Source organism: Anas platyrhynchos, chromosome 2 (genome assembly GCF_047663525.1).
Source record: "Anas platyrhynchos isolate ZD024472 breed Pekin duck chromosome 2, IASCAAS_PekinDuck_T2T, whole genome shotgun sequence".
Lineage (NCBI taxonomy): Eukaryota > Metazoa > Chordata > Aves > Anseriformes > Anatidae > Anas > Anas platyrhynchos.
In genome coordinates, this window is record NC_092588.1 from 22,787,177 (window position 1) to 22,802,873 (window position 15,697).

Sequence of the window (15,697 nt, forward strand, 5' to 3'; positions counted from 1 at the left end):
ATGGTTACTGTTAAAGAAAAACGCACAGCAAATACATCAAAGAGGAAGACCAAAAGCTTTTGATTTGATTTATCTGACACTAAGCCTTTAGTGTGATGCATCAATTGATATTTCATTTTTATTACAGTACAATTGGGTATACAGACTTAACAGCGAGAGGTGTCCTTTTGATCTCTCACAGCACATGAAAACAGGTGTCATAGTCCAGAGATTATGTAGGTCAGAGATTATTTGAAGAAGGATTAAGTAGAGTTACCATTTTTCTTAGCAACCATATCCAAAAGCATGCGATTCTTTTTAAAATGTGGGCCTTAATTCGGCTTGTAGATAAGTCGTATTTATTTGCCACATACCCTTTCCCTGCTGAAACTGTGGAAGAAGGACAGATTTTCTCAAGTGCTTTGCATTAAAAAACGCAGAAACAAACCAAACTCTGTACTTATAAATGCAGTCAATAAAATAACTTCTGAGTCTCTTAAAATCCTGTTTTATTCTTTTTTCTGTTAGTTGATCTTTGCAGAATAAACTTATTGAGTGCCTCCAGAAAATAGCAGGGTGACTGGATGAATATTCAACGCTGTACTGATTTATGCACACACCTAATTAATTATAACCCAAATCTGATTTACCCCTGAAAAGTAAGCAGAAGTCTCGGATGCAGTAAGTACTGGTGCTGTATTTCAATAAATACAGCTGTACTTCTGAAATACTGCTCGTATTCCAAGAATGCCTTTGATCCCACTAGAAACCCTAACGCATCCAGAAGGGATTTGGTAGCCCCCTATGGGTTTGTGCTAGAAAGGGCTGGTGGACTCTGCATCTCTTGGGTTTTTTCAGCAACCTCTTACTGCCAAGGAAGCGCAGCCAGCACCGACTGCTCGGCTTTCATACAAGCCCATTAGCTTTTGGGGTCATTTGTAGTCCACAATTTCATGTGTCTGAAATCGATGGCAATAATGTTGTGTTTGATCCAAGCAACCTATGTCTCCTGATTAGTGTAGTTGTGTTTTGTTTAAGCAGCCCTCAAGTATATGATTGTTGGGATAAATAAAGGACTGAGAATTTCTCCAATCATAGGACCAGTAGCCCCACATCCCAAGAGTTAATGCAAATTTATCCAAGAGTGAGTACAATTTCGAAGCCTTTTAAACGTGGTTAACATTGATTTATTCAGCCTATCAACTGACATAATTTTTATACATCTCATAGCACTTATCTTCAGCTACTGCCTCCACAAAAAGCACAATAGTTAGGCCTTACCGTGCCGCTGAAGTAGGAGGGAGTCTTATTAGCAAAGTGTTTGACTAATAATTTATTTTGTAGACAGACGTGCTGAGACGAAGTGTTTAGTTCAGCTCTTTGCTCCAGAACAAGGATCGGTGATTAAGTCGTGTTTAAGAAGAGATTACTCTCGTGTTCCTGAGCCATCTTCTGCCTTCTGTACTGTTCAGTGGAAATGAGGCTGCTCAGGATTGAATGTGTGCAGTGCTGCAGACCCCCCAAACTTCTGGGTTCCCTCATCACAGCGAGCAACAGAGGCTAACTTGCCTCCCCCAAAATATTGTGAGGCTGCCACCTTCACGTTTAGAGCTCCCTGTTGCTGGCATGAGCAAGGGAAGGGTATCCTTGCACCTCTGGCTCCGCTTTCACATGTGGGATCCTAAAGTTCAGAAAGCTGGTCTCGGATGTTTGTATCCAGATCTTTGAATTAAATTGTGAGACACAGCTGTCCTGTGCACCTTGTAGGGAAAGACCGAACCCTCCTCAAGCTGCTTCCATTCAGGTTTATTTTCTTTTTTTTTTTTTTTTTTTTTTTTTTTTTTTTTCTTTCTTTTTCTTTCTTTTTATTTTTTATTTTCAATGTATAGGATGTCCAGGGCTCAGGGCTCTGGACCATGCCCACAGAGGAGCCGCAGGAGTTGAGGGTGCTGCTGCTACATGGTCTGTGGCTGTCAGAGGTCCTCACCCTCAAGGAGTATAAAAGCAATTGTCCCACACCGTAGGTAGCTCACCTGGCTGAACGTAGGGGGTTGATGATTTGGGCAGTTTGAGATGTTTTTGTGGTGGTGCTGACCTTCCCTGTTGGCTGGTGCTGCAAGAGGGCATCATAGGGGGGGAATCAGGTGGCAATGACCCCGCTCTTCCTGCAGGTGCATGCGAGCATCGCCAGCCTCTTTCTAGCTTTCAGCTTTCTGCAAGACGTGTTCCTGCAGTGAATACAGCACTGCACTGGGGTAAGACATGTCCCAGGGTCCTTTCAGGTGGGCATCAAGAAGTTCAGAAAGGTCTGTACTGACAGAGACAGTCAGAAGCTGTGCCTTGATTTGGGAAGAAGGAACAGTAAAGCAACACAATGAGTGGGATTTTCCTAAAAGTAAATTACGTTTTCGGTGTGTGATCTTTTGCCATGCTTGGAAAACCCAACGTACAGGAGCGTTGGCTCAAGATCTGGGGTGCTTAGGTGCTGGTACAAGGGAAATGAATTAGAACGTGCTTGGTAATTAAAAGGCTGGTCATTAACGGGTCTGTGCTGAGGTATAAATGTTCAGAACATGACCTGGAATGGGACAGGCTGTGAGTTTCAAAAATAGCACGGTAATGTAGAAGGAGGATTTCCACTGGAAGTTGGAGGGATTCGTATTCCTAAATCAGGAGCTCCGACCACTCGCTTTGCTGTGCATGACCCCACCACATCACCCCTCTGTCACACGCCGGGGGGCTGCAGGCACGGCCACATCACAGATAGGAAGGGTGAATCCAGAGGGCAAGGCTTACGGTGGGGAGAGCAGTGGCTGCTGGTAAGCCAACCGTGACTTTAGAGCATCACCAACCTTCCAAATGTGATGACAATTCCTCTGAAGGCCAGCAGTGTGAGTGGTGGATCAGTCTGCTCAGAAATACAGACTCGTGCACCACGCAGAGCACCTGCACTGGTGGTGACCACCAAGAGATACTGGCCTGGGCATCTGCAAGTGAGCAGCACTCTTAGTAGAACAAATCAGCAGGTTTGTAGCAGAATTTGTCCAATGCCTGAAAAAAAAAACCCGAGCCCTGTTTATCTCTGAATAGGGTTCAGTGAGAAGCCAAACCCCACTGGTACCTTGGAAGGAAGAAGAGCTGGAGGTGCTGATGTTTCTTCCACGCTTCTGTGAAGTTGAAGGGTTGGCTGCGTGCCGCTGCCTCCTCCAGCCAGCTGCACGCGTTTATCAAAGCGAAGACTTCCATGATTTAGGGTTGTGTGAAAGGGGTGAGATGATGTCAGGCAAACAAATTGCTCCTTGTCTAGTGGGAGGTCAGTCTGACTCTCCACCAGAGGCTGAGATGATTCCCCGTTTGCTGTACTAGGAGCAGAAATAAGCACCAGAGCCAGACCTTGGCCAGCAGCATCGCGCTATTTTGGGAAATACTTTCGAGACTGCTTGGAGGTTGCCTCTTCCAGCTGATGACCCATCCCTTTATGCACGAGAGGTGAAGAGATTAACAAACCTTGATGAGGGCAATACAAGCTCAGCAGTTGCTCAGTTGCAAATCCATTATGACCGCGAATCAAGTGGGTGGAGAACTGGTGCTTTGCCTCTTGTGGCACTGGAAACCCTGTCGATTATTCTCAGGTGAAAAGCTTAGTGCTTTTATTTATCTTTTATCTATTTTTTTCCCCAAAAGGAAAAGGCAGAATCTGTAAAAGATGCTTCAGAATCCGGATGGGAATACTGTTCTAGCTCTGCCTAAATAGTGGGGCAGCTTAAAAATAAGTTACAGGAGTTAAAATTAATTTCTGGTGTAACTAAGGAGGAAGTTGACAGGTGCATAAATTGGGGAGAAAACAACAAAAAAAATATATTATAAGAAAAGACTAGTTTTGGTACAACACCTCACCACAGGATACGAGCAAGAGCAGTTACTCCAGGGGCTTCCTCCTGCTTGTATGTGCACAGCTGGGGCCTCTGAGGACGGGGCTTGGTTTGGAAGAGTTGAAAGGTCGCGTCAAATTGATTTAGCACCTACAAGTGCTGTTGGTATGCCGCTTAGTCCCTAATCTGTGAGGTAGAGAGCAAGAAGCTCGTGCTATTTGCTCATCTAAAAAATGTGTTTCAATCCCCTCCCTCCCCCCAATTTACTGCATTTATGAAGTAGAAATTTAGCTTGATGTCTGTATTTAAAATAAACCTGTCTTGACAAGAAAATGAAGGCTTCTCTTTTATTATAATATATACTAACAATGTCCTGAAATGTAAATAAAGTCTTCATCTCTGTGTTAATATACATATTTTTTGCATTTAATTTCCATGTGGTGGCACAATGCTGAGATCTTGAGTGAGTAGCACACTAGGGGGACAAGAAACGCAGTACAAAGAGCACCAGATACTGTAGTTTGCTGCCATCTCATAAAGTCCTGTACAAAAAAAAAAGGTACCCATACCAAAGGTATTCAAGTTGGAAAATTAAATGCAAAGTTCTTTGTTCTTAAGTTTTCCTTGTGAAGTAGACCATGCTGTGCTATGTGAAGAAAAGACAGTCTGCTTTCAAAGTGGGTAAGGTAGTCTGCAGGGAGAGAGAATTTGCAAGTGATGGAAGTATGTGAATCGTAAAACAGGCAGTAATACAAAATCCGAACACACATAAAAAGCTTAATCACAATCTATGTATAGATTTTACATCTCGGGAAAATAACGCAACATATTGCTTCTCGGGGACATCTCTGAATGATAGCCTAGGTTTGTACGAGAAATCAAGATTCTCTAACAGTTCATTCCTGGCAATAAAGTAAGTGTCTTCATTTGGAACATTACCATATTCCTCATTTAAGCACTTCGGGACTTTCAGCCCAAGGAGAGCAGTAGCAGCACTTTCACTGCTGCCAGGCAGGTGACCATCAACAGGCGGGAGGAGCACGTGCCACGAGCAACGTTTTCACTAACCTGCACACCCACAGTAAGCGGGTTGTTGACCACAATGATGTTCAAGTTTCAGATACTGGAGAAAGTTGCCAATTAGTCCACCAATACTTTGATTCTGACCTGTAGTTTTATAACTGAAGATGCCCTGCTCTTACAAACCAGTGATTCAAAAAGCCTGGGGTGAGTACTGGTTAATCAAAAAGCACTCCTCTTCTCATAAAAGCTTTTGAGATATTGAAGTCTTCCTTAAAATATAAACATTTGTCTGTTTAATAAGAAATGAAGACTTCCACCACAGACTGGACTAAGCACTAGCAATACCTTAATTCATAAAATGGCAGGAAGGATGGGCCTCATAATTTTGGACCTAGCACCTAGGTAATTTTGGTGATTTAAGACAACGACATTACTTTACTCGGAATAATTGTCATCCTCCTCAGTGAAAAATTCTGTTAGCCTAAGCAAATATTGATAGTGGTGTATAAAGTGATCTCATTCAAGATACAATGCTGTGCAGTGCCAACTCAGATTAAATCTAAGCAGAAGTAAAGCAGGAAAAAAAAGAAAAAAAAAAAGCTACATCCCCTAGGATAATCAGAGGAAGGAGGCTTGCAAAAAGAAAACTAAAAGGATCTTGGCAGGTATCACCCCCAGAAAATAATCCTGTAAGTGCATCTGATGGCTGTCTATCTATACATCACGTGTGCAACCACTAGGAGGAAGAGGAATTATTTAAGCTACAGAAGAGTGCTGGCATGAGAAAGGCGTCATATAAAGCAGCTGTTAATAACATTATGCTAAAAGTTGCACAAGCCTTGGAGAGCAGCACGGCTCTGGAATGCACTTCCAGAGTAGTGGGAGCGACGTCTGACTACTTCTAACATGGAGCTGGTTAAGTTTATGAAGGGAATTCCTGCGTCCTGCATAAAGTCATTGTCATGATAATAAGAACATATTAAATTTCAGTACTTTATTTATTTAGTGTCTTTGATCCAAAGCACTTATATAAAAAAGCAATAATGAAAATTCCTTTCAACCAGTACAATAAAAGTCATAATTCCTTGGGGTATTTCATTTTCTTTAGTAAAACGCAATTTGGACACATTCCATTCAATACTTGCAGAAATGACAGAGCATCAGCCCTACGAGTAATAAATCTAGAACATAAGATAAGCTATAGGTTATTGAAATGATGTGTTGCAAAGTTTGGAATCAACCTGTGCAATGCTAAACTCACAACAGCTGAGGAAATTTGTGACTCTTTGGCAAGTTTACAGGTCTCCTCAAATAACTTCCCTGAAAGTCACTGGTTTTGGACTCCGTGAATCTACTGCTCGTGAAACTGAGATAAACCCATTGCTTAGGGTTTAAGAGAACCTTAGCGAGGTTCTCTGCAGGCCCCAAAGCAACAGACCCGATGGGGGCCGTGTTGGCCTCGACACCAATGGGAGATTTTGCCTCCCTGGCAGTATTTAACCTGCCTGGAGTGGGTGGATGTGCTACACAAACCCTTCTCTTCCTTCTCTTGTTTCTTTCACAGAGTTTCAATCCAACAGGTGCTGTGCCATGTTTTGGGTGGGTATTTGTAGGTGTATGATAGTTTAGACTCATGCAATACGAAGAAGGGATAAGACAATTGTATTTGTGCCTGTGAAGACCCAGTAAAGAACTTGAACCAGCCTTCCAGAAGTAAGAAATCTTAGCCAAAAATCCCAAGTTTGGATGCCTAATTTGTGTTATCCAAGTCAATCTTCAGGGCCATGGATAAGGTTTTTTGACGTTTGGAGATACCAAGCAACTTTTTGCCTACTGACTTCATGGTTTGTACAGGCTATGCTGAAATCTGTTCACATTTTATTTTGGTAAGTCTGTAAGGGACCTGTTTTCCTCACAATTCCTGGCTTATTGACTTCCAGGGAGGGTGTTCAAAGGGAATTTTTTGGGGAGAGTGGGGTGAGGTATAAGTTATTTCCCACTGTGTATCCTTCGACAGATCACTGGAATCTGGTCCTGGGTGCTCAGCTTTCTGGTTTTAGGTGGAGCTGATACAACACCACCACCAAAAGATCCAGACCAGACAGCAACCCCTAACAGTCCAAAAAAAGGATATATCCATACCATATTTGCTTTATTCTGCCAGTTGGGTGGCTTTAATTTGGGTGCCACTCCTTGTTACGGTATGTAAGCACAGGCTTCCAAACAGGACTAATTTAGCTCTAGTATTTTCTGTCCTAACCAGTTTTAATTTTTCTGAACATCTCTAGTCTTCACATGAAAAAATATAAATAAAAAAGTAGCAAAATGTGTAATAAATGGGGCAGAAAAATTGCAGGATTTGAAAAGAAATGCCGCTCTGCCCTCTGAGTGCCAGGAGTTTGTTTCATAGCAGAGCTCACACCAGCAATGTGAAGGCTCTACCCGTTGGCTACAAGTGTTTGATCTCTGTACAATTACGTAAGGGAAAAGGCTGATCACTCAAACAACAAGTTTATGCAGATTCACGGTTACTCTTGAGAACCCAGATGATCTGCTCTCTTAGAAGAAAAAGACTTGAAAAAGTACAGGCCAGCCCTTGAGAGGATTTAAACCGGCTACGTCACAAAACCGGGTGGGAGGATCTGCCCACAGTGAGTGCAGTATTAAGCTCTTTTTCTGTATCTGTTCTTTTCTTAGGCCCTTACAGTCTTAGCTGTAACTTGTGAGTTCTTTTCAGAGGGAAAATGTGACTTGCAGGGTATTTTTTTTTCCCCCTTAGAGTTTCCTTGGCAGAAAGCGTAATGGAATTGGCTGCCATCAACACCTGCTTTCAAGCTTTCCTGATAAAATTAGATTTTGTATCTCAGCATCACATATGGCAACTTTATAATTAGTCTTTTTGCAGTATATGAATGTCAGTTCCTAAAATGCTGCCCGTACTGTTCATGTGGGAATATTTCTCTTCATTAAACAAATCCAGATTTTCCACTGGAGCTCCTAATTGTTGAAAACCCACGTTTTTGTGTGGCTAATCTCAGAACCATTTTGATGGGCTGAAACGCAGAGCATTTCACTGGAACCAAGCGGTGAGCACATCCCTTCTGAAAAGAGAAACCTGAGATGTCTTCATGCCCCTCTGCACCTACAGTCACTTGAGGAAGTCTTTGAATATGCAGCTATCTGAAAATGAGGGTTGGGCTTCTCCAGAGGGCTCGGTGTTGACCTAATGTTGGAAACAGAGGTAGGTCTATGCTGAGGAGCTTCTAAAAAGTACTACTGTACACAGCATTTCAAAACAAGAACACCCAGTTTTTAACATGTGTGCTAAAGAGTAAGCAAACTTCCACTGAAATGTGAAGCTCAGAGGTGTGTTCAGACACGTGACGAGCAGAATTACCAGTCAGAAAGAAGGGGAAAAGTGTTGCCATGTCAGTGAGTCACAGGTGATTCTTTAAAAATGGTTATAAAATGCATCAGAAGTCCTACACTTGCCTCGTGATGGTCTTGAACTAGTACAGATACCAGTATAGGTGATAGGTGATTTGTTCATCCCTAGTTTCACAGCTGAGAATTTTTATTCCACTCGGGTACGCTCATTTCTCTGCTCAAATGAGGAAGTGCACAAAGTAGCAAATCATCACTATACTGCTAGCACTAATGCCATGGCAGTGGTAACACTTGTATGAAAAGGTCAGCATTCAGTACCGATGCAACAGGATGAGGATGTGCAAACTGTCAACTTGTAATATAAATTTCTTTAGTTTCTCAAGTGCAAAGTTAGTGCAGTGTCAGCAACATTACCCTCTAGGGAAAAAAAAAAAAAAAAAAAGGACAAATAGGAAAACATTCATAAACATAGCTCTTGATAGCTCTCATGCAAACTGCTGTCAAACTTGTACACTAATGCAGTGAATCGTTCAGGCTCAGCTCACTGGGGGTACTCCTGCTCATATTGGTAAGACTGGCCATAAGGGATTTAACTTTATAAGCATAGTAGTCCCTTAAATTGACCGATGGAACTTCTTTCATGCCATCGCCAAAATCACAGCTTCTCATGGCACTCTCTAACTGCTTCTGACGCCTGTAGAAGTGGGAGAATTTATTGAAGATCAGTGTAATGGGAAGCACTACCACTAGGATACCGGCTAGGATGCATGCAGATGCCGTCAACTTGCCAGCAGTGCTCCCTGGCACAACATCCCCGTAGCCAACCGTGGTCATGCTAACCGTAGCCCACCACCAACAAGCAGGGATGGTGGCTAACCCCTCGTTCTCTTCTTTTTCAATGGTGTAAGCCACAACTGAGAAAATGGAGATGCCAACAGAGAGGTAAAGTAAAAGAAGCCCTACCTCTCTGTAGCTATACTTCAGGGTGGCTCCAAGAGACCTGAGACCTGTTGAGTGTCTAGCAAGCTTTAAGATGCGAAAGATCCTCATGAGTCTCAGGACTTGTGCAACCCTGCCTAAATTTGCCAAGGTCGGACTACTTTCCACCACCAAGTTGACAATTAAGGTAATATAAAATGGTAGGATAGACATTAGGTCAATCAAATTCAGGGCATGCTTGAAAAATTTTAAAAAGTCAGGAGCTACTGCAAATCTCGCCACCAGTTCAAAAGTGAACCATGCAATACCAAAGTGTTCCACGATTTCAAAGCGAGGGTCCTCCTCGGGGGTCCCGTTGCTGTCAACAATCTGAAAGTCTGGGAGGCTGTTCAGGCACATGGTCACGATGGAGCCCAGCACCACCACTATTGAAAGGACACTGAAGATTCGGCTTAAGACTGAGTAGCCAGGGTTATCCAAAGCCAGCCAGAGCTGCCTCCTGATGTTTCCAAAGGGTTGTTTGTCAAACTTTGAGGCATCATTGTAGAATGCCAAGATCTCATCAAAAGACGATGTGGTACTTTCCTGGTCACTTTGTTCCTCCCATTTCTCTTGGTCTGGCTCCATTTTCCTCCCATGGTAGCTGTAACTGCAGCATGAGTCTATAAAGAATTCATTGATTCCCCAGTATTCAATCTCCTGGCTGAAAGAAAACACACAGAGTTCACCCATCACATGGAGCTTGCCAGTGTTATAAAAGTGTAGCACATAAGGGAAGAGCTCAGGGTTCCTGTCAAAATAAAATTCATTCTTGGTGTCATCATAGTCGTCGCAGAGCTCCAGTATCGACTCCTTCGAGTGGCAGCTCAGCAGTTTGCCCAGTCTGGTCTCGGGGAACCTTAGCAATGTGTTGGATCTCATCTTTTTCTTAAAGCCTCCAACGTTGATGCTGATCTCATTGTCTTCGAAATTTGCCTCAGATAAAGCCTTCAGACTCTGCCCTGTCATAGTGAGCTCCTTCCAGGGGGGTACAGGGAGTAAAAACCTAGGATACGATTGCACAAAAAAATCAGCAGAATGGGCAAATCTACAGCATGTTCACCCATTGACTTTCTCTTTTATTCATCCTTTCTTTCTCAGCTATTTTCTTTCTCTCTTATTATTTTCTTTCTCTCTTTCCTTTTTTCTTTCTTTCTTTCTTTCTTTCTTTCTTTCTTTCTTTCTTTCTTTCTTTCTTTCTTTCTTTCTTTCTTTCTTTCTTTCTTTCTTTCTTTCTTTCTTTCTTTCTTCCTTCCTTCCTTCCTTCCTTCCTTCCTTCCTTCCTTCCTTCCTTCCTTCCTTCCTTCCTTCCTTCCTTCCTTCCTTCCTTCCTTCCTTCCTTCCTTCCTTCCTTCCTTCCTTCTAATTTCTTTCCTTTCTTTCATTTTTCTCTTTCTCTTTCTTTCTTCTTTCATCTTTTTCTTTCTTTCCTTTCATCTTTGTCTTTCTTTCCTTTCATCTTTATCTTTTTCCTCTCCTTTCCTCTCCATCTTTCTTTCCTTCCTTCCTTCTTTCCTCCTCTTTCTCTTTCATCCGTCTTTCATCTCCTTCTCTTTTTCTTTCATCTCTTCCTTCCATCTCCCCCCATCTCCCTCTCATTCATCCCTCTCTTTCTCCCCTTTCATTTCCCTTTTTTTCCTCCCTCTCCTTCCCTTTACCTTTCCCCCCCTCTCCCCCTTCCCTCCCCTTCCCCTTCTTTCTCCCACCGAAGCCCCCCGGGGCTCCCCCTTTGTCTCCGCGCCCCGCTCTCCCGCAGCCCCTTTCCCCTACCACCCCCTTTCCCCCCACACCTCCCTCTCCCTCCTCACCCCCCGCACCTCTCCTTCCCCCCCGGTCCCCACCGCCCCCATTAACCCCATTTTGGGGGCTCCCTCCCTACCGTGCTCCCTCAGCGGCCGCGGCGCCCTGACGGCCCCCGCCCGCGTCCCGCCATCGCCGCCTCCTCCTCCCGCCGCGGTGCTGAAGGGACAGCGGCGGCGGCGGCGCTGCCTCTCGTCATGGCGACGACCCCCCGCGGGGGCCGCCCTCTCCTCCCTTCTTCCCCGCCGCTCCGACCTCACCGCCTGGGGAGGGGCGGCATGGCGCAGCCGCCCCTGGGCGGGGGGGTGGGTGTGAGGCTGCCTGGCCGGCTGTGGGGACGGGGGGAGGTCTTCTGCAGCCTCCCACCCCCCCCGTCCCTACACACACACACACACACACACACACCCCCAATGCCTTGGGGTACGGGTGTGCCTCGCCCCCCCTGGCCGCCGCCCACCGCCTGTGGCTGGGGATGGAGCTCAGCCCCAGGAGGCGTTGGGATCGGTCATTGAGGCTGGGGAGATCTCCGAGATCACCTGGTCCAACCACCAGTGTCACCCACTGACCCGTGTCCCCAAGCACCACGTCCAACCTCTCCTTGAGCACCCCCAGGGACGGTGACTCCACCACCTCCCTGGGCAACCCGTCCCAACGCCTGACTGCTCCTTCTGACAGAAATGTCTCCTCATTTCCACCCTGAACCTCTCCTGGTGCAACTTGAGGCCATTCCCTTGAGCCCCACCCACAAGACACCCCCTGGTATTAAAGCACAGCCCTGTAAGAGCCCAAGTAACTTCAAAGAGATATGGGGTGGGACAGGTCAGTGATGGTGTCGTGTCTGCCATCAGCTGGGTCTCCAGAGCCTGCTCAGACCTCCTACATGAGGTGCCATCAGCACCCCACGGTGTCCCACTGACACCGTATGTGGCTGGAGCCCCACGTCTCAGGGACACTCCCACAGGGCCACAGCACCCTCAGCCCCCCAGGGATGCCGCTTCTTGCAGGCACTGCCCCTGCTTGCCTTCTGCTGCCTGATGTTTGGCTCTCCTGCTGGTGGGTGCCTGGGATGGAGGCTGTCCTGCTGCCCCCCCTCTCCCCTGGGTGTCTCTCCTTTTGCTGTAGATGCCCCAGGGCCGGGCTCTGGGTCCCAGCAGGCTTCACCGCATGCCCGGTGGCATTTCACGAACCTCTCCTGCTTCCCATCGGCTGCACAGTTAAGTCCGTGTGTGACAGCCTCCTCGTCTCAGGGCTGATTAACCCATCACTGGGGAAGCACTGATTATACCGGCTCTTAATGCCCAGGGGCAGGGATGGCAGGACACAGGGCTGGGAACCACCACATTGGGCTTTCTGAGCTGGATGTCCCCCCCTTGCTCCCCAGGGCTTGGCTAAATCACAAATCTTCTCTGCTTCAGTTTCCCACTCACCATTAGAACAAAAATAACTCATGTTCCTTAGTGATGTTGCAAGGAATAGTGAGCTACTGCTGACAGTGCATTCAAGCAACGTCTTTTCACTAACTCTGCACTATCCTAGATATCTCGCGGGGCTTGAAACATATTGAATTTGAAAAAGATGTATTTTTCATTACTTTCTTTCTTAGTTTTAAATTAGATTTTTTGCCCCCTAATGCTGCTTTAGAAGAAATTGAGTGGAGATATGCTTAGAGGATTTTCAAGCTTTTGCAATGTCCTCTCCTTTTAAGCTACTTGGCTACAAAAAAAATTAAATATATATATATGTAGGCAGCCTCATACTCATTTCAGGAAATGCATTTATCCACCTCTGTTCTTATTCTTTCCCTGGAAAAGTCACCGGTCACTCTCCATTTCTAACCTGGGATATTTCTGTATTTTCTCATTAAATGGCACAACGAAGTTCATGCAGAGATGCTGGAAATAACTTCAACAGCAAAGTAATATCACTGTGTAAGGCTACAACTCCTCCAAGGCTAATATAGCCGCTCCTGTAATTAGGGCTAATTGGCTCAGCCGGAGCATTTTCATAATGAGGCTACGATGCTGCTAGCACCCAAGGTAGTAATCCAAAATTGATCTGAACGTTCCTGCAAGGCATGCACTCTGCTCCACAGCCACCCGCTATCGCTGACACAGTGCTTTTGCCTTTTCCAGCCCTAAGAACAGGACAAATCACTGCAGACACGCTCACATTGGTGGAATCTAAGGCAAATGATCCACTTTGGTATGTCAAAAGGAAGCAGATAGGTCATTTTTTTTTCTGAAGATGAGCTAGTGATGTATTGGAAAAGAGTGATGTTCGGGAAGGACTAGTAATAAATCAAATAAATACAAAAAAAGGCTTTGACTTGGCATAAGCTGTTTGAAACTGTGTGAGAGGGATGGGGTCTGTTTTATTGATACACATGGTACCATGTTATTTAAGGAACATGAGAAAATGCCAGCGCTATGTGAAGGCATGAAGGTGCTGGTGCCTGGCTGGGACTCCTGTGGCATGCTTCCTATGGCTATATGCCCTGCCTTGGACTTGTAGTGACCCAAACCGTGACAAAATGGGGAATTATTGCCATGCTGGCGACAAACTGGGGGTAGGAAGCTGCCACCTGGACATGTTGCCCGTGTCCCCGTCCGGCCCTGTTGGCAGCCCCACACCTGCACTACCCTGCAGGGAGTTTAATGCTGACAGGGGTGTGTGGCACTGATAACCTGGGTGCCTTGTCAGCTTTGGAAGAAGTGAAATGGCTCCTTCTGCAGCCTTAATTAAATATTGAATAGGATCTAAATGAAGATATTGGACCTAAGTCAGTGTTTTAATCAGCACTTCCACTGGCTGGTGGATAGATTCACTTTGGACGTAAGGCCACAAACATCTATTAGGCTGGAGGTGGGAAGTCTGAAATTAAGATTTACTGGAAGATCATCCCCCTTTGGTCCTGGAACCAGACTGAAACTTATGTTCTTGCTGACCAGTTCCTTTTGCACCAGATAGATTGGAAAATCCTGGAGTCTTGATGTATTAAAGATCAATAGACACAATCTGATTTTCTTTGCAAAGCATCACAGACAGCTGGGAGCAAAGCTAAGATCTTTTCTTGACATCATTCCTCCTACCTCAACCATTGACTGTAGCCAACTGGTAAATATATTTATAAATATTTATTTACGTATATATTTTTGCACATAATGCTCATTTAAATACTGGAAAAGGACTGTTACAGAATATTGCCAAGGCAAAAAGAATGAATAAGTTGATGAGAGATTTAAACAATTTCATCCCTCTCTGGATTCTTACACAGATGATGTGAGTACAGCCAGAATTGGCAGAGCCCCCATCTGACAGGAGGTATGAAGAGGAGGGTTTGGTCCAAATTCGCCTTGCTCTTACCCTCTCATGTCAGCAAGGTGGCCAATCTCATAACTTTTAGCTGCTGATGATCTGTGGCCAGCTTTTTTGAACTGAAGTTTTCAAGAAGCCAAGTCTAGCCCATCTGTAGGATCTTTCAGCTGTTCTTGGAAGAACGATGTCAAACCTCCCTCCTGTAACCCCGGGCAGAAGTGCAGTGCCATTTGCTCATGAACCTGCTCATTATGTAAGTGTCCTGACAGGCAGTCCTGCTTTCCTTGGGAGGCAAAGGCTTTCTGTGAGCTGTTGTGGCATTTTCAGTATAAAGCTGGGGAGGAAGGTGAGTCAAATGCATTACTAAGCTCGAAGTTCACAAGGCAGTGGCAGTGATGTCTGAAAACAAACCTCTGATGTGACAAAGTGAAACTCCTGTGAACCACAGAAAGGCCATCTGGCCGCCGAAGGAAATGAACCACGCAGCCTGCTTTTCATTTTGCCTGACAGCGGCTCTACAGTGGCAAATCCTGATCATTTGCGGTGCTCAGACTGCATGAGCAATGAAGGTTTGCTGTGATGACTCTGCTGTCCCCTGCCTTTTGTTGAGACTTGACCTGCTTAGTCACCACTGTGCCCACAGCACCTGATGCTTGACTACAAGGGACACTTGATAATATTTACCTTTGCAAGCCCTGTGGGCAGGCAGCGCTGTCTTCCTCAGGGAAATCACCATACCCTGGAGTCATGGAGTGCAAGGCAAGAAAGGATCTCTGGCTTCCACTTAGTACAGCCTGTGGAATTTCAGCTTTTTGTCCCCTACTGAAAACTGGAGTCTGAGATGGGTTGAATGAACCAAGCCTACAAACCCGACTGAAAAATATTAGAGGAGCCTGCAGTGGGTATGTTTACACAAGCATTCTGCTTGGGATTAAGGTTCTGCTTTTGAAGTAATCCTCCTGATTGGCTTCAGTGCTATGATTTGGTTTACACTGAGGCTGAGAACTGCACTCCTTTTGGATAAAAATGTCTCAAAAGCTAAGCTGCAGGAGTATGTCTAATGTAGTCCAACACAAATGAATATTTGGTCCACAAGACTAACCTAGAGCTACTCCAACTAACCCCTGAATCATCTATGGCTTGCACATAATATCCTCAGCACCAAGTTTTTTCATTTTATTGAGCTGCTCTGAATGAGCCACACCAGTTGTGAGTGTATATATAACCAATGCCTAGCTCAGGTGTAGGTATCTGTACCGTAGGTATTCTATGTTAAAGGAGAGACATGGTTGTACTTTGGAACTGTAAACTATTTCCAGTAGCAATAAGCAACAGGGAAAAAG

The 15,697-nt window shown here is 45.1% G+C and overlaps 1 protein-coding gene across 1 annotated transcript; it reads right to left on the bottom strand.

Moving 5' to 3' along the window:
* Positions 1–4,184: 4,184 nt before the first annotated feature.
* KCNS2 (potassium voltage-gated channel modifier subfamily S member 2) lies at positions 4,185–12,443 on the bottom strand. Its single transcript, XM_027452509.3, has 2 exons — positions 11,119–12,443; positions 4,185–10,245 (listed from the first exon to the last, which is right to left on the bottom strand). Exon 2 carries the CDS (start codon positions 10,206–10,208, stop codon positions 8,775–8,777), a length of 1,434 nt encoding a protein of 477 aa, XP_027308310.1. The 5' UTR covers positions 10,209–10,245; positions 11,119–12,443; the 3' UTR covers positions 4,185–8,774.
* Positions 12,444–15,697: the final 3,254 nt, after the last annotated feature.

Excerpts from the sequence above, each read along its gene's own strand:
- KCNS2 (XM_027452509.3), bottom strand. The coding sequence starts at position 10,208 with ATGACAGGGCAGAGTCTGAAGGCTTTATCTGAGGCAAATTTCGAAGAC.